The sequence below is a fragment of the Elgaria multicarinata genome, chromosome 5 (genome assembly GCF_023053635.1).
Source record: "Elgaria multicarinata webbii isolate HBS135686 ecotype San Diego chromosome 5, rElgMul1.1.pri, whole genome shotgun sequence".
In the NCBI taxonomy this organism is placed as follows: Eukaryota; Metazoa; Chordata; class Lepidosauria; order Squamata; family Anguidae; genus Elgaria; species Elgaria multicarinata.
The window spans coordinates 58,363,899-58,383,764 of NC_086175.1; the positions used below are offsets into that span (position 1 = coordinate 58,363,899).

The 19,866-nt window shown below is 43.1% G+C and overlaps 1 protein-coding gene across 10 annotated transcripts in view; it reads right to left on the minus strand.

Moving 5' to 3' along the window:
- Positions 1 to 19,866, minus strand: part of MAP7D2 (MAP7 domain containing 2) — a 71,369-nt gene that overhangs the window by 15,197 nt on the left and 36,306 nt on the right. The window contains exons 1-7 of one of the 10 annotated variants that reach the window (XM_063126453.1): positions 13,925 to 14,234; positions 13,624 to 13,738; positions 12,713 to 12,808; positions 9,958 to 10,068; positions 6,222 to 6,344; positions 5,337 to 5,485; positions 815 to 942 (exon numbers count right to left, since the gene is read on the minus strand). In XM_063126453.1, the coding sequence (XP_062982523.1) occupies positions 815 to 942; positions 5,337 to 5,485; positions 6,222 to 6,344; positions 9,958 to 10,068; positions 12,713 to 12,808; positions 13,624 to 13,723 (707 nt within the window). In that variant the 5' untranslated portion in view covers positions 13,724 to 13,738; positions 13,925 to 14,234. Of the gene's footprint in view, positions 1 to 814; positions 943 to 5,336; positions 5,486 to 6,221; positions 6,345 to 9,957; positions 10,069 to 12,712; positions 12,809 to 13,623; positions 13,739 to 13,924; positions 14,235 to 19,866 lie in introns of those variants that run through there. The other 9 variants (XM_063126446.1, XM_063126445.1, XM_063126448.1 and 6 more) reach the window with 9 other exon arrangements.

The window sequence follows — 19,866 nt, forward strand, 5'->3', positions numbered from 1 at the left end:
ATTATGATACTAAAATCAGTACCCATAAGGCTCAATTTTTCCCTCTAAACTACCTTTCCCTAAGTGACTAACTACATCCCGCCTCCTTCTTGTCCCCTACATCAGCCTGATCATTGTACAGGGGGAAATTGGGCTCTGAGAAAGATCCCTGCAACCCTAACTTCTACCCCCAACCACCTTTGGTAGCAAAGTGTAGGCTGCAGGAGATTGGCTGTTCCTTGAAGCAACCACAGGGGCAGGGAAAAGGGGAGGAAACTGGGACAGTAACCCTTTTGTACAGCCCTGCAACAACCAGTGTCACTTTTAAGATCAAGAAAGGCCTCAGCCCCTGTCTGCCTCAGAAGCAATGGGGTCTGAGGCCTTTTATGGGGGATGGGAGGGGGAGGCTGGTAACATTGCCTGGAAAGTTTAGGGGTCACAAAGTTGTCTCCTTATTCAGCAACCTCCTTATGTTTGTAAACCATGAAACAAGCTGGGATTCTCCCCCTCCACATCCAAGTAGGCCCAAAGGCTAGCCTAGTTCCTTTGCACTGCCCACTGCTGCTGGGAAAATTCATCAGCAAAATCAGTTTAAGTACACATGAGTGGTTTGTAGAGCTTTGTAGTGAGGAATGCAGGTGATGTTCCACCCCTGCTATATTTCTGCAAGGGTAGAGTGGTTTATTACCCTGTTCCCCATCTAGATCAAAACAAATAAAAACCACTTACTAAAAAAAGACAAAAAGAAAAGCTAGTAACTGGTGAAACCAGCATCTTCACTAAGCATAATTCAGATTCCTTGCGGGTCAATGAGAGTTTGCAAAAAAAATCTTACTTAGGAGTTGCAGGTGAAGCTGATCGCTTAGACATGGCTGCTGGAGAATCAGATCTTCTAAGAGGAGATCCCAAACCAGATGATGTGCCTGGTGTTGTGGGCCTTCTCTCTTTCTTTTTCTTTTCATTCTTAAAAAAAGAAGAAAAAGAGACAGATTCTTGATGAAAACAATATTTAAATCTATTTATTACATTTATATCCCACCTTTTCCTCCAGGGAAACAAGGTAGAGTACATGATCCTCCTCTCCATTTTGTCCTCACAACAACCCTGTGAGGTAGGTTAGGCTGAGAGTCAGTGACTGGCCCAGTGTTACCCAGTGAACTTTATAGCCAAGTGGGGGACTTGAACCTGGATCTCCCCACTCCCAATCCAACACTCTATCCACTACACCACATTGACTTTTAAATTTACCACAGAGACTTTTATGAATGTACAAATAAAACCGTGTTCTTTAAATTAAGAAATATTGTGAAAGATTGAAGTTTCTTTTCCTCTGTGACCATGCCATGCGGTAACCAACCCAGCACTTATGGGTGGAACCACTGTATCAATGTTTCTCCTAACTCAACCTGGAGAGCTGATCCAGTAAAAGATCATAATCAATAGTATCCAAAGTTGCCAAGAGATCAAGCAAAATCAACAGTGTTGACCCCTCTCTCCCGATTGAGGTTGTCCATCAAAGCAACCAAAGCTATCAGCCAAACCCTCGCTTGAAACAAGATTGAAAATGGATCGAAATAATCTGTTTCATCTACAATTCCCTGGAGGTGAAATATCTTTAAATATGTTGTTTTATACATATCACACTAAGTATTGTAAGATATCTAACAGATAATCAAAATGATGCAGTGTTAAAGTAGTTTAATAAAGTGTACTTGCTTCTAATTTTCTCAGGATAGGACTTTTAATTTTTTTTGTTTTTACAAAGAATCATGCCAGAAGTTCCAGAACCCTGATTTGTTTCAGGGAAAATTGTTTTTGAAACTGAGGGGGGAAATATCAAGTGTTCCACCTGGCTAAATGCAGTGTTTTGAATCATGGGAGGAAATGCAGAAGGCACTTTAATAAAGTCGAAAAGTTCCATCAACAACTTTTTCTGGTTTTAGCCAAATCATGGTGCCCAATAGCTAAGAGGCCCATAGTATAGAGACCAGCCCCACCCAGACCCCAATGTAATCTGCTGGGGGGAAATGGGAGGAAAGTCCCATTTAAAGACAGATTTATTACTAGGTCCAACACGTTTTCAGAAATCTTTCCTCAGGAGCACTATATAAAACACATATACAGAATGGGATAATCAGAAAATGAAAATGAAACATAATCAAATATAATACAATCTCTTACTAAGCAATATAGAAGCAAAAATGTTCCAACTACTTTTGTTCCAACTCGAAATTATTAGTCATGCAGTTTGTTATTACTGGATTTTTACTGCCAGGAAGAGAGAGAGATGCCTGTGGGATTTCCTGTCTTGGGTGCCAAAATAACTTGTCTGGCCTTGGGTACTATCCACATTGACTGGAGGTGTGTGTGTGCGCATCATTTTGAGCCAGCCCTGGAAACATGGCACTTACAGTTAGTCTCCCATGAAGGTACTGCCATGTCCAACCCTGCTTTACAAGTGGAACTACATCAAATGCCTTATCGCCACCTTTAAGAAAAGTAGCTATTGCTGCTGTGTCTGGGTTAGTGGCTGAGGATGCTGGGAGTTGCAGTCTAACAAATCTGGAGAGGAGTAGATTGGGGAAGGCTGGGCCCAACCAGTACAAGTGGCTATCCTCAGAGGCAGTCCCAGGTAGAACACATTGTTCGAGTCTACCCTGGATATAACTTGTACATGCACAATTGAAGCAAGGTCTGCCTTCTCTAAATAGGGCTGCAGCTGGCATACCAGTTTAATCTGATAAAAGGTGTTCCTATCCATTGTCACCTGTGCTTCTACAGACATTAGACCGGAGGCAACCTCTTCCAGAACTGGTTGCAAGTCTCTATCTAGATGAGGTGGTGTCCCTACTATAGGGATTGGGCCCAGAACCTCTGCAGATGTGCCCTAAGAAGACATGGGAGTGAATTCTGAGTCAGACAGGGAGGGGGTTGCAGCAGGTTGGTTAGAATAACAGGATGACTGCCAGGCTGAGGCCTCTGAATCCATGGGGAAGTAGTCTCCTAAACACAAGGAGGAGGGGATAGGAGTACAAGACCCCAAGGTCAGACATCAGTTGAAAACATAGGGGTAACATAGGGTCACAGGACATTCCAAAAGACTGGCAGCCAAACAGGTGGAAAATCCACCTTGAGGATGGAACCTAGTAGTCCATTCAGGTTGAGAAGGGAAGCCCATAGTAGTCAGTAGCAGTTTCGTTACAACTCTCTTCCATGGTGCTTTAACCCAGGTAATAACCTGAAGTCTATGCAATCCTGTATCATATAAAGTCTCTTAGAAAAGCCTGTCTCTAATCGATACATGAGGATTCTTTCTATAGCCTGAAGCCATGCCTGTTTGCTTGTAGATTGCATAATACAATTAATTGTCTAGAAATATGACTTGACAGTTTGACTGCAAAGAAGCCAGGGGCTGGGTGTCTGACAACTACCCACTTGTTCACTCTCATTCACCCCAAAATTAACTTGAAGAGTTCTTGGGATTTTCTGGCAGAAAAGATAAAACTACTTGTCATCTGTATATTGGTGACACTGCAGCCCAGGTCTCTAAATAATTATATGAAGATTTATATCCCACCTTTCCAAGTGAAACTTTCAAACTGGCTTTAGTTTATAAAATAATTCAAATTTCAAATAGTTGAGACTTGTATACAGAGCCAGTAATAAAAACGTGGTGTTGTATCACTACATTATTTACATCTGTTGGTGAAGAATCAGCCAAACTGCGCAATCATCAGTCGTTATAACTGTTGTAGAATTTGGGAGAGCACAACGATGACAAATGGTGTTTGCTCAGTGCCTTGCAACAGCATCTACAGAAACATATCATTGGCATTTGACTACAGTATATCTGGTGTTAAATTCTGTCTCTCTCCTCTCTTAATTTATTCATCTGGAAGTACATATATGAGTAATGAAGAAGAATACCACTAGAGCACTTAATGCATAGTTTTCTGTGTCGTATTTGCTTAGTCTAACCCAGTGGTTCCCAACCTTTTTAGGTAACCGCCCCCTTGGTTCCACAAACTCATGCCCAGTGCCCCCTACCCTACAGTATAAAAATCATTATTCAGAATAGCGGTTTTCAACGACCCACTAAGGAAGAGAATAACAATAAAATTCAAAACAGTAACAATGAATTGAATATTTATTCAAAATCTGACGCACCGGCCATAGGCTTGCCATGGGAGGGAGGGAAAAGATAGCGAACGCCTCTGTTTAGCAGCCGGCATGGCAGGGCACACCAAGCAGGGCATGTCTCTTCATTAGCGTTTTGGTGCTTTTGAAACATTTCAATTCATCGTTAAAAGGACTCTTCTTAAACGGTATTAATACATGTGTGGATTCTTCCCCTATATGGCTTGGGACCAAACTACCTTCTCCCATAAAAATGTCCCTGGGTTTTAAGACCTTCTGGAGAGGCGCTTCTCGGGAAAGACCACCTCGAGCGCCCCCCTGCTGCCCCCTTGCCTCTTAACGCCCCCTATGCAATCCCACCGCCCCCAAGGGGGCAGTACCGCCCACTTTGGGAACCACTGGTCTAACCAGACAGAATGATAAGAGTGTCCCCTAGTGTCTACCTATGTATAGCAGAATTAGTAAATGATCTAAGGCATGAAACAGCAATTTTCCATCTTATTTCCAGCTCCATGTGCAGCTAAGAAACACAAAACAAATTCCCAAGTAGCAAGGACACAAGCCTGACAATGGCCTAAAATCTACCTCCCTATTAGCATTAACAAACATTTTCTTCACACATTCTTATGCAACAAACTAATTTTCTTCACATTTTCTCAAAGTACATATGAACTAAATGTGAGAAGTAAAACTTCATATGTACTATTTATTTCTTGTGCTGAGTAAAGACACTTTGGAAGAATCAAGTGAAACTTTCAATTGAATCATCTGTAGAGATATGCTAACTCAGCTTTTTATCTTTCATTAAAGTCCCTGGAAGACAGTACATGGGAATACTTTAGACTACAATGCACTTACAGCCATGAGAATCTGGGACCGCCATGAAATTTAAAGGGATATTTTTATGCAATGTGATTATCAAAATCTGTTCTGCAGGTTATGTATTCCCAGTTTTTTCTTAAATGTACATATTTAGGGAACACAGTACCATGTCAGAAATAGAGATTCTCTACATACTGAGGCTTTCACCCAATCTAAAGTTAATTGTGTAAAACATTTGGTGGGAGGAGAAATGAAAGCAACAGAAGGTGGAAATGGGGTAAGGAGAGGAAGAGGAAGGAATCATATTATCTTTATCCTTGATAAACAGAATATAAAAACCACATATAAACATAAAAACAAACAAAATCTATTTTGGTACAGCCAACTTTCAAACCCACCTGCGGCACTTCAGCTGCAGTTGCTCCCTTCATTGCATCTGGTGTAGAAGCAGAAGCAGCCTTCTTTTTCTCCACACTTCGAGTGGGGGAAGGCTTGTAAGGGGATTTAAGAGGGCTAGCTGGTGCTACACGAGGACAGATATGGAATACTAAAGAGTTATAGTACAATAGCAAGAGCAACAGGGAACATAGACAAAAGAAGTGAGGGAAAGGGAGGAAAACAGCACAGTCTTATTAGAAACAACCAGACACAAACTGTTCAAACACATCAATGAGCTATGTTTTCTATCTTTATACAACCCCCTACGTATTTGCCCAAGTACCTTCACTAAACTTGTAAGAGTTTTATTTGGGCAAGTTTTAAGGTCAGTCTTAACAAATTCAAAATTCTTTTTTTTCCTGAGAAATATTAGCATTTTAGGATAATAAACTTAGATTCAGAAACATATCTAAAGTCATACCCTAAGAAATTACCAGACATTAGCTGATATATGGAACCAATATTATTAGTGTTAAAAGCAACTTTAAATTACAGTAGTTCACTGGCTAGGTAAATATCACTTGTCTTGTTTATCTTAGTAAAACTGCTTTTTAAACAGCTAATATTTTTTCAGAATACTTTTTCGATTCCTGAAAAATAGTTTAAAAATATCACTGTTTGTTTTGTTTACTTTTTACCCACCTAGAATGCTACACCATTCAACATATATGCTAAGAGAATCAGGCTATTTAAAGATGAAAAGTTCTGGACAGAATACTGCAGCTTTTCCATTGTTTGAGGGATTATCATCATAAATGGAATAAAATTGATTTCAACTAAAAAGGGTGTGTCTAATTAACATTTTTTCAATGTGCCTAACACATTCCTTAAAACATTAGGTTTACCTGGATCATTGTACTGCTCAGAAAGCATTAATGTACTTCTGCTTCTAGCTAAAGAAGCTTGTGTGGGAGTCAATAGTCGAGAAATAATAAAGTTTTCCATTGGACTAAGGTGCATGCGATGAGCTGAAGGATGGAAGCAAATGGAAAACAATAAGAAAAAAGCCACTTCTAAAACTTGCAAAGAAATATGATGGATGGACGAACAAAATGAACAAAGGAAAAGCAAACAAACAACTAGAAATATTTGTGAATTACAAATTCTTGGATTTAATTCTTTGACAAAGGAGTTTCAATTTTTACTGTTCTAACCCAACTTATGTCTTATCCAATCTAACAAGGAAAATAGACATTGAAGTATTAGATTCTTTTATGGTAAGCCAGAAAAGGTAAACCTATTTTCCCATTACCATGAAGGACATATTGGATTGACAGTATTGTTCAGCCTTCCCCAACCTGGTGCCCTCTGGGTGTTTTGGACTACAATGCCCAACATTCCTGACACTTGACTAGGCTGTCTGAGGCTAATGAGAGTTGATGTCCAAATTGGGGAGGAGTGCTTTAAATTCAGCCAGCCAGGTTGGAGAAGGCTGGTATAGGGTTTTTTTATAAGTTGAGTTTACCAAACACTCAAGAACATTGCCTTGTGTTTAGTACCTCTATGGCCACATTAAGGTTCCACACACAATATTAGTGATATTCACATACCACAACCTCATCATCTCTAGAACATAAATCCAGATTTGGTTTTATAAATGAATTTGTATAGCCATGGGTTACCTTCCAAGTCTATACACTAGATAATGCTAAAACCATGAACTACCTGGTTCATAAGCTGCTGTACTGAGGTAGCAGGCTCAAAGGTTCAAGTGCTGGAATCTTGATTCTAAACCCTACCACCAGTATAGGAGTCACCAGAAGTACTACAGCAGTCACAGCTGGTCCTTCCCCATGCTACAACTATTTATGTATTTATTTATTCATTTATTTATTTTTACATTTCTATAAGGCCCAATAGCCAAAGCTCTTAGTGTAATGTGAATTACACTAATCTTTCAGCAGTAGAGCTCTTCCAGTCTGTTTTTTTTTTTGGGGGGGGGGGGGCAATGAGCTTCTGGACTAAAAGACCTGCAGAGTCCAAGTCAAACATGCATTGGCCATAGTCGGCAATAAGGGAAGGGCTGGTGGCGATGAGTTCCTGACAAAAAGGGCAGAGACAGCTAGCTTTGCAATGGTGGTCAGGCAGACTTCACTTTCAGTATCACGAAGTCAACGCTTGCATGACTTTAGAGAAAACAAATGTACAAGATCAGGCAGTAGGCAGTGATCCTTAATGAAATAAGTGGAACATATTTCGGCTATGGAGCAGTATATAAATGCAATTAATAAATAAATATTCATGCACTGAGGCATCATTTAAAGACTTTCACAGCACCAGACTCAAAAAACTGTCAGCAGTAGCAAGTAAATACAGAGCTATTCTCTCAGAAGTTCTTCAGGGTAATTCAGGGGTGCTGAAACCTCTTCCAGCCTAGGGTCAAATTCAGTTTTGGAGAAGGTCTTGGGAGCTGCATTACAGCAGTGGGCAGGACCAAAGGCAAAAGAGGCCGGGGTCAAAAGTACCAGCATATTTTAGCTTAAAGCTCTTAGCTTTAGGAGAGGCATCTTGCACTTTTAGAATTGGGTGTGTGTGTGTGTGCAAAAGCCAGGAAACCACCAAACAATCAGCAGTCAAGGAAAAGAGGATGGACCAGAGGTAGGGGGCGGGACCCAGAGGGCCAGGTTGGGATCTCAGGTAGTCCAGATTTGGCCCATAGGCCTGGGTTTCTGCACTCCTGCTGTAATTCAGTGTCATTCACTGCTGCGTGTTCCTGCTGTGGATGGCAGGAACCCAATAAATCTACCCTCACATGTGAGAATTATGAGCACCAAAGTTCTGTACAGAACATGTACAAGACAGGTTCAGGCCAAACTTTGGTTCTCTTGCTCGCTCGCTCTGCTCCCTTCTGTCTACATCAGTGCCTCTCAAACTTTTAAAATTTGGGCATCCCTTCAAAAATATGTTCTGCCCAGTCCCAACCCAGCACAACAAACATGCTGAGATCTTTGTCTAACATCATGTGCATATAACTTGTCATACATACTGACATTAGAAGAAAAGGATCTCTCTGACCTAGTCTGAAATTCATGCACAGGGAGACATAACAAAAATAAGGCAGCAGCTGTTTAGAACGCACTTCTTCCCAAATCACATTGGTATGTTCAGTCACTGCCACAAACCTGAGGTGGATCAGTGAGGTACAGGGGGCATTCAGTTTACCCAGATCTTGGTAGATAGGAAGTCACCTGACTCTGGATCCTCTCAGTCTCTGACATTTGTTTTCCTACCAGGTGCCCTATATCCCCCAAGGGGGAAGGGAGCCTTTGTTTACATTTCATCCAATAATCATCCGAAGTTGTTCCCCAAGAGAAATAATCAAGCACGCAACTCTACTTATTGACATATCTGGTGATGATACGATGCCTAAGAAAATATAAATCAGCTTTGGGGGCTGATTCAAATATTATTTTATTCAAAGTTGGCACTATTTATAAGAGGCCCTGAGCAACTGTATCTCAAAGCAGTTTAAACTAATTATATAGAACTTCAGAAAGTTCAAAGTATTTCATATGCATTAGCTTGCTGTTATCCTTACAACAGCCTATAAGGTAGAGCAGTATCATCCTTATATTGCCGTTAGGAAGCCTAAGCCAAAAGCCAGTGGCTTGTGTTAAGCCATGAAATTTGAACTAGAGGACTTTTTAGTTCCCAGCTCAATCTCTTGACCCAACAATCTTAAAGTTTATTTAACCAGCCATTCTGCACTATATTAATCTCTAGCTCAAAGTGATTATTGGAAGAAAGCACTCTCCTATTCTGTATTAAACCCATACAGCATAGCTTTTCCAAGATAGCAGCAGTATCCCAGGCAAGTTGTGAAGTGATTTGTGGAGATTAAAACCTTCCAAAAGTTTTTTTTTAAGGATATTTAGAGCACAATCCTACCCCCACCTGATATTGATGGCTGTTAGGGCTTAGGATGGTGGGTTACTGCTTCTCTGCTGGTGGAAAGAACCACCACTGGGAGATCCATCTGCTATGCCCAGGCTGGCAGAAGCTGGTCTAAAGCCCCAAAATGAGGACCCAGCTTTGAATCTGCTGGATCCAAAGCCGTTCTGTTCCCTCAGGATGAACCAAATCTAGGTCCATCAACTATTCCAGCCTGGAGCTGGAGTGGAGAAAAATAAAAACCTTTGCCCCACTTTTTGTCTGGCCAGGCAGGGCTTGCAATATGGCAGTGGGTCTGCCACTCCGAGCTTCCCAGGACCCACTTTGGACCGCTCGGCACAATGCTTTTAAAGCAGAAATCCCACTAAGATGTACTCTTTAACGTCATTGGAATGAACCAATGAACGAAACTGATTTGAGGCCTGCTTTAAACGTTTTAGAGTTGCTGCTGATACTGAAACATCTGAATAAAGCACCTAGTACCGGTGAAGTACTAGTACTGGTAACTAAATAGCACAGTAACATTTGCCCTTATTTTTGCCATAGGAGGATTATCTGACCAAGAAAATAAAAAAAGGGAAGCAGGGAGGAGGAGGGGGGAAGAGAGAAAGAAAGAGCGAGAAAAGTGCATTTTAACACACAAAAGAAGAGATTATTTCTGGTGCGACAATGAGCAGCGCATTCACTTGCCTCTGTCAGGGGAATATGTTATTGTTGCTGTGGAGGAGGAGAGGCGCTTATTGATAGGCGACTCCATTTGCTTTGGCAGATTCATTGTAGAAGCTGAAAGTTTGTCACATGCTGCAGAGAGACGCATTGAAGACATTTATATTCATTCCACAGTGCTGAAAACTCCCAGAGCTAACCTTTAACTTTGTTACCATGGGCCTTGTGATTGGATCAGAGGAAAGAATAAAGCACAACTGATAAATCTAGAGCTTGGACCTGCCTGACTGTTCTGTTTGTAAATGTAACATTTTATTATTCTATAGTGAAGTCCAACTGGGGACAAAACACTAAGAGAAATAAAAATAAATAAAGATTAATGCTACTTTTAAAAGCACGTGTGATGAGATACATCTTTCAGCTCCATTATGGAGCAGCTGGAAGATTTTCCACATTTTACAACTAATTCAGGGATCTAGTGTTTTTGACACCCCAGCAAGCATCCATCTCCTTTCTGGTGAACAAGGCCATCGCTTGGGAGCAGCACATGGAATTACACTGTGCTTTGCCTATATTGAGCACTTCTGAAGTTCACTGTGATAGGAAGCAGCAGGTGTACTCCTCCTCCTCCTCCTCCTCCTCCTCCTCTCAAGTTTTGAACCTGGATGGATGAGGGTGAGGGGGCTTATATTGACCTGGACTTAAAAACAATACAAAACTCAACACGATGTTAGACAAGATACCACCCCTTATAGAACAGAATCAGTTCTAATGACAAGTTTTGTCTGGCTGCCAAGACTAGCCAGAATTTTTGGACTCCTGGTAATATTTTATATTCAATATTTAGTAATAAATAGGGGTCACTCAGTATTACCAATCAAAGATAGTGCAATAATCTGCTTAGCCTTTTTGGAGAAGGAAGACTTTTAAATTTTATTTTGGACACAACAGATTTAAATATAGATTAGTCTAATCTATTTTGGCTTCAGGAATTTCCTATACAAATATAGGTTCAAGACACTGATGAAATCATGTAATCATTTACATAACACTCCACTGGGTGCATTACAAGACCTGGTGCAACGGTTTTCATGTAAACACGCTATTGGGCCACTGAGTGTCAGGTCTGATTGGCAGGTATCAACACAGCATCTTCTCCATAGGATTTTCTCTCTCTCCTTAGAACAAAAGGTAACCATTCCAGGAGACCTCCCCACAGTCCTAGTGCCTGCAAGTGATGTTTGGTCACCAGATTGAAGCTCATTTACATGATCCCATAAATCAATGGGAGCCACTGAATTGAACTGCTCCCACTTCTTCACAGCTCTGTCCAGGGTCCAATTTCTTAGTCATGATGGAATGATTGAATGGTGGGAAGAGTATGTCCCTTCATTTGTGATACGTGTAACAGGAGTCTACACCCTGAAAGGGGCAAAGGGCGCATGCCATAGGCCTCACCCCATACATCACCTAACTCTTGCAATCTTGGCTGCCCTGAAACTTGCAATCTATGTGTTCAGCACAGACGTCTGAACAGGGGAAGCCTATGTATGTAGGTTTCCATGGGAGCTGGAACCCTCTGCAACTTGGGTTCCCGGTCCCTCAGAGGTCTATATGTATAGGCTTCCCACACACACACATGCAATGTGGAAATATCTGGCGTGGGGCAGGGCCAAGGAAGGTGCCCAACATTGGGCACAGTCCTGCATGCCTCTTTCAATGTGTAATGGGGCTATTATGATAGGGGGAGGGGGAGAGAGAGAGAGAAAATGGGATTATTTAGAGCTGGCATATAGGTATTGATTTTTATAGGGGCCCTTTCAATGTGATGACACATGCAGATGAATGGTAGTTAGTCATCTAGGCATAAATTCATGAGTGCAACATTGTAGAAAGACAACAGCAAGTTCTTTATCTTTCAGATATAAAATTCGTATGCCAAGTCAAGAAATAAATTGCTGGTTATTCAGTCATTTATGTTAACTTTTAAATATGCATATAGAAAATCCCATTTGTTCTGTCAAAGAACAAATTCAGGTGTTCCCCCCCCACCCCCATTTCTAGCCTCTACTGCAATATAGATTCCTTCAGCAGGCTAACTCACCACCAAGAGAAGTTTTTAAAGTAATTCACTGTAATCCGAAATGCCCTTGCTCCAAAATAGTACTATAGTCTTTAATGTGTCTAATTCAAAATAAAGGTTCATTGAATGATTAATTCTTTCTATTACTAGATGATAGGGACATGATTCCTGAAGGGGGAAAAAACAATTTAGGAATTGATGTTAGGTGCTTATATTGAATAATTAAGTGTTTTAAACCACCTTCTCCCCCCCCCCCCCCGCATTTTCAGCTGCAGTGGCTACTCAAAAGGCACACAGTACGTATAACACATAACACATGTTCCACACTTGGGCAAAAAGAGATGAACTTGACAACAGCTAGTGGAAAAGCTATCTGATACATCACTATGATGTGGGAATGCCAAGCATGCATTGTTTCGTTATGACAAAACTAAAGAAAAAGAAAAAGAGAGACACAGTTTACAGGGGTGCAATTCACCAAGCCCTCCTGCCACATATTTCAGTTCAGCAGGATTTGTCGCACAAACCTTAAGGGCGGTGGCAGCGCTTGGGGGAATTGGGCCCTTAATTTCCAATAAGAATGCTGTCAAAGGTCAAACTGAGACAACACAACACAGCAGTTAGGGGGAGGTCAAAATTAGTGGATGTGTTAATGTGATCAACGACACACTATGGCACTGTGAGTCTCTCAAATACCATTGGAGGGATCAGCAGCAGCAGTTGAGGCCACAGGGTCTGGAAGAAGGGTGTTGGCAGCTAAAGCTAGAGAGGGTGGGGTATTTTCTGATTCACCTATACAACAACAACAAAATCAGAGCAAAGAAAGGTGATAGATTACATCAAGAGCATTAAAACCCAAACAATACAAGAGGAATTTTAATATGTTTGCTTCTGGAAACGTTAAGAGGCTGTCCTCCTCATGACGCGTATGAATTTTTCTGTACCACTCTGAGAAAAAAATCATACTGGCTTTAATAGGGATAGGTAAGACTGTAGAGAGACAACTGTTTTATCACTAAGAAAGAAAGAAAGAAAGAAGTAGATATTTCATCAAAACAAAACCTAGTGGAAAAAGCTGGTGAATTTAAACAAATCTTAATGATTTCTGAAAATCATAAATGTTAATATATGGTTGGTGGTAAAATAACTTGCTTTGAAACCAAACCAAAGAGAGAGCAGCTGGAGCAAAAGGGAGAAGAATTCATTTTCATCTGTAAATACTGCACCATCATTGAGAAGTCCCCTGAGCCCTTTAGGAGCGCCAGAGGTAAAAATAGATTATCTCCTGCAAAGTCATACAGCGCTGATAGCCATTGACAGTGCTGTGGTTTGTTTCAATGGTGTTTTTTCTTTCTTTTTTTCCTGATATATTATCTGCATAGAGAAACTTTGGTGTTGGCCTGCTTCCAAGAGGGTATCAGGATGTGAATTTTAGCAGCTGATAGCAAAATCAGTTTTAATAATGCACCTCAAGACTAGAGCCTTTCTTACATCACAGCCTACTACCAAAACACATTTTGCAGCCATCTTTCTTTAAAAAAATAAATAAATAAATCCCGAGCATTTGCAATTTGGAATCTGCAATGCAGCCCGTCCGTTTCACTCACCGTCTCTCTCGCCTGAGCCTGCAGCCAGTGCTCCTCCCCACGACCATCTCTTCTGTTTCTGCTCCAGCTGCTGACTTCGCTCCATAGACCTCCGCATCATAGCCTCTAATCGCTCCTAAGCAATTATTACAAAAACAAAAAACATAAGACGAAAGATAAAAAGCAGGTCTGACAAAGAGCCCTAATAAATAAAAAGACTGGGTTGTTATTCTGTCTATAGATACATGCAGCGATCAAGATGTTCCTATTACTAGCATTGTTAAAAGGAACGCGCGAAGGAGGCAGCGCCACATCCACTCACCTCTGAATATACGTATCCTTTGTCTGCAGTCACTACTGAGGTCACTACAGAGCCTGAAGTTAGCAGCACAAGTTACATCACCTCCGAGCATCTGCTCCTGCTGGCAAGACTGCTGCTGTCTGGGCTTAATTTGTTTAGGAATAATGCATGAGAAGAGTTAACTCTGTCCTCTCAGCACAGCTATGTTTTCCCCTTTAGTGGCGAAGCTCAGTTGCTGCAATGAATCCTTCCAACCACACAGATATTTATATATGCAATCACCATGAAACAAAAACAAATCCTGCTACGTAACTGGGGGGGAAATGTTTACTTTTGCTGACTATTATTATTTTTCTGCTAGCTAAAAGCCTATCAAGCTTGATGGGAGGGGAATAGAAATCTCCACCCCTTCTCCCCCATCATTTTGTCTCGCCACCTCCCCCATCATCTCCTCCTAACGTTTTAACCCAATGCAGAGTCTTCTTCCTCCTTTTCCCCAGAGCTCTTTCCTAAGTAATATGTCTTGGTCTTTCACCAGATGACAACCCTCAGGGATCATAGAAACACGGAATAGCAGAGTTGTGAGAGGCCTATAAGGCCATCGAGTCCAACCCCCTGCTGAACACAGGAATCCACCTTAAAGCATATCTGAAAGATGGCTATACATGTATGGCTATACTCCACTTTTGCTGCCTTTAAAATCAAGAACTCAAGTATGACATGGTCATTTCTCCACTGAGTTCCCGTAACTGTCACTTTATCCATTAAGTGCTTCCTATTAGTCAGTATCAAGTCAAGGACAGCAGATCCTCTTGTTCCTTCTTCCACTTTCTGTAGGAGAAAGTTATCAGCCGTGCATGTCAATAATTTTTTGGAGGGGCCGCTTTCGGCAGAATTTGTCTCCCAACAGATATTCGGGTAATTAAAGTCCCCCATTACTACTACATCACAATTACTTGAAACACTGGCAATTTGCTTATCAAAAGTTTCATCCTAATCTTCTCCTCGATTGGGTGGCTGGTAGTAGACTCTCATGTAGTATGACTATCATGGTCCTTTTATTCCTTGCCCCATTTATTTTAATCCAGATGCTCTCAATGGGGCTAACAGGCTCATCCTCCATTCCTCCAGAATTTCTATGCAGGGATAAGTATTTGTATCATAAAATGCAACTCTGCCTCCCTTTCTATTTCTTCCATTCTTTTTGAACAAGTTATACCCTTCAATTGCTATGTTCCAGTCATGGGAGTCATCCCACCAAGTTTCAGTTATACCTATCAAGTCATATTTGCCTTCATGTATTAAGAGTTCAAGTTCGTTCTGTTGTTTCCCATACTCTGGGCATTAGTATATAGACATCAAAGACCATGTGCTTTATGGTCTGGCTTCTTTCCTACATTATTGTAAAGATAATTTTAGGCGCTATCAGAGCTCTCTCTCTGTTATGGTGCATAAGCTTTCATCCATTGTTGTCTCCAAGCTTATGTCTCCTTCCCCCACAGGATTCAGTTTAAAGCCTCCTGATGAAGTTCTTCATGCTTTGGCCAAACACATTCTTCTCAGACCTTGTGAGGTGCAACCCACTCCTTGCCAGTAGTCCATCTTCCAAGTAGCATAGTCCGTGGTCTGAGAATCCAAATCTCTCATGTTGGCACCACTTTTGTAACAAGTTGTTCACCCAGAGTATTTTTCTTTCCCTTTCTAATCCTCTTCCAAGAACTGGGAGGATGAATGAGAAAACTATCTGGACCCCAAAGTTCTTGAGTTTCCTTCCCAGAGCTTCAAAGTTTGATGTGATTTCTCCATAGCTCTGCTTGGCAGTGTCATTTGTTCCCACATGGATGAGAAGAAAAGGATATGTGTCAGGGTTTTATGAGCTTTGGCAACCCTTCAGTCACATCTCTGATCTGTCCTCCAGGGAGACAGCATACCTGATGAGTCCATGGGTCTTCACGACATACTTGGGTTTCAATCCCACGCAGCAGGGAGTCTCTTACAATGACTACTCTTCTCTTCTTCTTGGTTGACTGACCTTCTACCTTTCGCTCACTATTGCAGGGGGTCCCCTGTAATTCTTCCTCTCCAGTCTCATCCTCCATTAGCTGAAAGCAGTTAAATAGTTCTAGTGGTTGCACTGGTGCAGAGTATCTTCTAATTCTTCTGCTCCTGTCACCCCTTTCCAGGGAGTTTCCTCTTCATTTGCTTTCCTTACCTCAGCTTCAACTTCTGCTTCAACTTGCTGTTGCTCTTCCATTTTTTGTGCCTCTTGTTGCAGTTCCACGGTTCTAAGAATTCTTTGACTTCTCTTATGCCTTGGAGGGTGGACACTGATGCTCACGGTGACTTCTGCTCACTTCCCAGAATTCCTCAGGAGTATGCAAACTATCCCCGCTGCCTCAGATGATACAGAACTCTCACAACTTGCTTTTATATACCTTGAGTAGCACTTGTATTTCAGAGAATGTGCATTCCTGCTCAGTTTCTGTGTAGTACTTGGGCCAGACAAACAGAGATTCAAATTCCTGTTCAGCCATGAATAACTCAATTTGTGGGTTATTCAACCAGATAAAGTTTCCTCCCTCCTTCACAGCAGGTGGGAGAGGGAAATGGGTTATTTAACCCACGAATTACTGAAATCCAGTGAGAATGAGTGTCCTGCATTTGGCGCACCTGCTGCTTCTGTTTTCAACTAACAACCTCCGATCGTCCCCATTCATAGGTTGTTAGTGTGACGTCCAGCCCAGACACTCTCGGTTGTTTAGGCATTGGTACAAGTTTCTACACTGGAACCATTAGTTGGAGCTCTTTCAAAGGTTTTGAATGGGAGGGCTATTAGAGCCTGGAAGGTGACACCTCCACCAGCAAGACTGAAAATGAACCCAAAAAGCAAAGGACAAGTTTGTTGAAGGATAAAAGCATCTTTGGGTGCTGTATCGGGGCTGCTGGTTGGCCCACTGTAATTTCACAAAGCTTATACATCGTTTCTGAGGTGCGGGGGGAGAAGTAAGCAGAAGTGGATCACCAGGTCCCAGGAAACGTGACACTTGGTTGTTTTGTAGCAATGCTGTTGTTGCTCCTCACGCGGGGGCTGAGTAGTGGTAAGAAACTGAAAATGCATGAAGGGCAGCAGGGCCAGTGGCAAAAACATCTGACACAGTCCAGATAAAAATAACAAAGGGCCTGTCTTGACGATGGTGCATTGGCTCTGCGAACCCCCAAAACCCTACAGTTTCGCTCCTGTGGGTTGCGCCAGGTAGTCCCCACGCCAAATGAGTGAGTGCGGGGTTTACATTGATAATCGGAGGGGCAGATGATGCCAACCGTCCCTCCCTGGCATTTTCTCCCTTACCTCATGGGGCTTTCCCCGCATATTGACAGCCAGCTCATAAAGGGAATGGAGAACTTCCCAGCAAAAGAGAGACTCTTCTCCCCATGGAGAAGAGTCTCTTCGGAGGCAGTGTAGGGGTGTTTCGGCAGCCATTCGGCTGGCTGGTCCGCCCCCTGTCCAGGCAGGTGAAACCCATCAGGGGTCGTCATCTGCCGGACCACACCTCTGCCTGATGAAGGCTCTCCACTTCATCAGATGCATGAAATATTAATCTCAAATTGATATACATGCACGCACACACACTGGGGTGGAGGAAGATGTAAACTGTGTTATCAGAGGGAATTAAAATGCAAAAATAATAATAATACAGACAGTGACTTTCGGCAGCCTTTCCCCTCTGCAAGGGTGTGTGTGTGGGCTATTAAAATGGTCCGCCCCCGGAGGCTAATGGACTCCGATGGATTTCAGAGGGCTCTGGGGGATTTTCCCACTGGTGTGGCTGGTGCTCCTGTCGAAGACCAGGTTGCTCTGTGGAATGCAGAGATGACTCGGGTGGTTGACACGATCGCGCCCAAGCGTCCTTTCCCTCTGAGCAGAGCCTGGCCAGCTCCTTGGTATACACCTGAGCTGAGGGCAATGAAACAAAAGGGGAGACGGCTAGATCGCAGGTGGAGGAAAACTCGTGCTGAGTCTGATCGAACACGGGTTAGAGCTCACTATCGAGTCTATTCTGTGGCGGTGAGGGTGGCAAAGAGACAGTTCTTTTCCACCAGCATTTATTTATTTATTTATTTATGGATTTTTATGCCGCCATTCAGCCAAAAAAGGCTCTCATGGTGGCTTACAAAAGTATTTCTTGACAGTCCCTGCCCACAGGCTTACAATCTAAAAGACATGACACAAAAGGAAAGGGGATTGGCAGGGAGGAGGAGGAGGAGGAGGGGGAAAAGGAAAGCAAATTCAGGCACTACAATCTTAGTTGGAAAGTTCAGCAGTTACAGGTGACAGCAGGAGGGAGGGGGCTCTCAGCTGGAGCTGGACCCAGGCACGGTGGAGAGGTGCCTGGCTGCTGCTTCCTCCCTCACTGGTGGCCTCTCCAGAGACAGTTGGTAGCAGGAGGGAGGGGGCTCTCAGCTGGAGCTGGACCCAGGCACGGTGGAGAGGTGCCCGGCTGCTGCTTCCTCCCTCACTGGTGGCATCTCCAGAGACAGTTGCATTGCATCTTCTCAGTGTCATCCAGCGGAGCTTTTCCATGTGGTTCATGGCCTGTTACATTCTGGGCCAGGGCGAGAGATGGTGGAACCCTCGGTAGCATGCTGTGACGAGTTTGCACGGCACTTTGAAGATAAAGTTGCTCAGGTTTGTCATGAATTGGACACCACGCTTAAGGTAGCTCCACTAGTAGAGGCGTTCAGAGCGCCGTCCGGTTCAGTTTTATTGGATAAGTTTCAGTTATTGAGGCCTGAGGATGTGGACAAGGTGCTTGGCCAAGTCCGGTCGACCACCTGTGTGCTTGACCCTTGCCCCTCTTGGCTCATTACATCAAATAAGGAGGGGATCGCCAGCTGGGTCCAGGAGGTTGTAAATGCCTCCTTGAGAGAGGGAGTGGTGCCAGCCTCTTTAAAAGAGGCGGTAATTAGACCACTCCTGAAGAAGCCTAACCTGGACCCGGAGGAGGTTAACAACTACAGGCCGGTGGCTAATATCCCTTTCCTGGGCAAGGTGCTTGAGCGGGTGGTTGCAGGACAACTCCAGGCACTCTTGAATGAAACGGATTATCTAGATCCATTTCAATCGGGTTTCAGGCCTGGTTTTGGAATGGAAACTGCCTTGGTCGCCCTGTGGGATGACCTCTGCCGGGAGAGAGACAGGGGGAGTGTGACCCTGTTGGTTCTTCTGGACCTCTCAGCGGCCTTCGATACCATCGACCATGGTATCCTTCTGGATAGGTTGTCTGAGCTGGGAGTTGGAAGTACTGCATTGCAGTGGTTCCGCTCCTACTTGGATGGCCGATTCCATAAGGTGGTGCTGGGGGATTATTGCTCTGTGCCGTGGCTCCTAAGCCATGGGGTTCCGCAGGGCTCTATTTTATCCCCTATGCTGTTTAACATATACATGAAGCTGCTGGGGGAGGTTATCCGGAGATGTGGACTGAGGTGTCATCAATATGCAGATGATACCCAGCTCTACCTTTCCTTTTCATCAAACCCAGGTGAGGCAGTGGCTGTTCTGAACCAGTGCCTGGGCATGGTAATGGACTGGATGAGGGCTAACAAACTGAGACTCAATCCAGACAAGACGGAGGTACTGTTAGCGGGTGGTTCATCTGTCCAGCGAGGTGATGTTTGCCCTGTCCTGGACGGGGTTGCAGTCTCCCTAAAGGATTGGGTCCGTAGTTTGGGGGTGCTCTTGGATCCAGAACTGTCACTTGAGTCACAGGTGAACTCAGTGGCAAAGAGCACCTTTTATCAGCTTAGGCTGATATACCAACTGCACCCTTATCTGGACAGTGATAACCATGCTCTGATAACCTCTCGTTTGGATTACTGCAATGCATTATACATGGGGCTGCCTTTCAAAATGGTCTGGAAACTTCAACTGGTACAAAACAGGGCAGCACAGTTACTAACAGGGA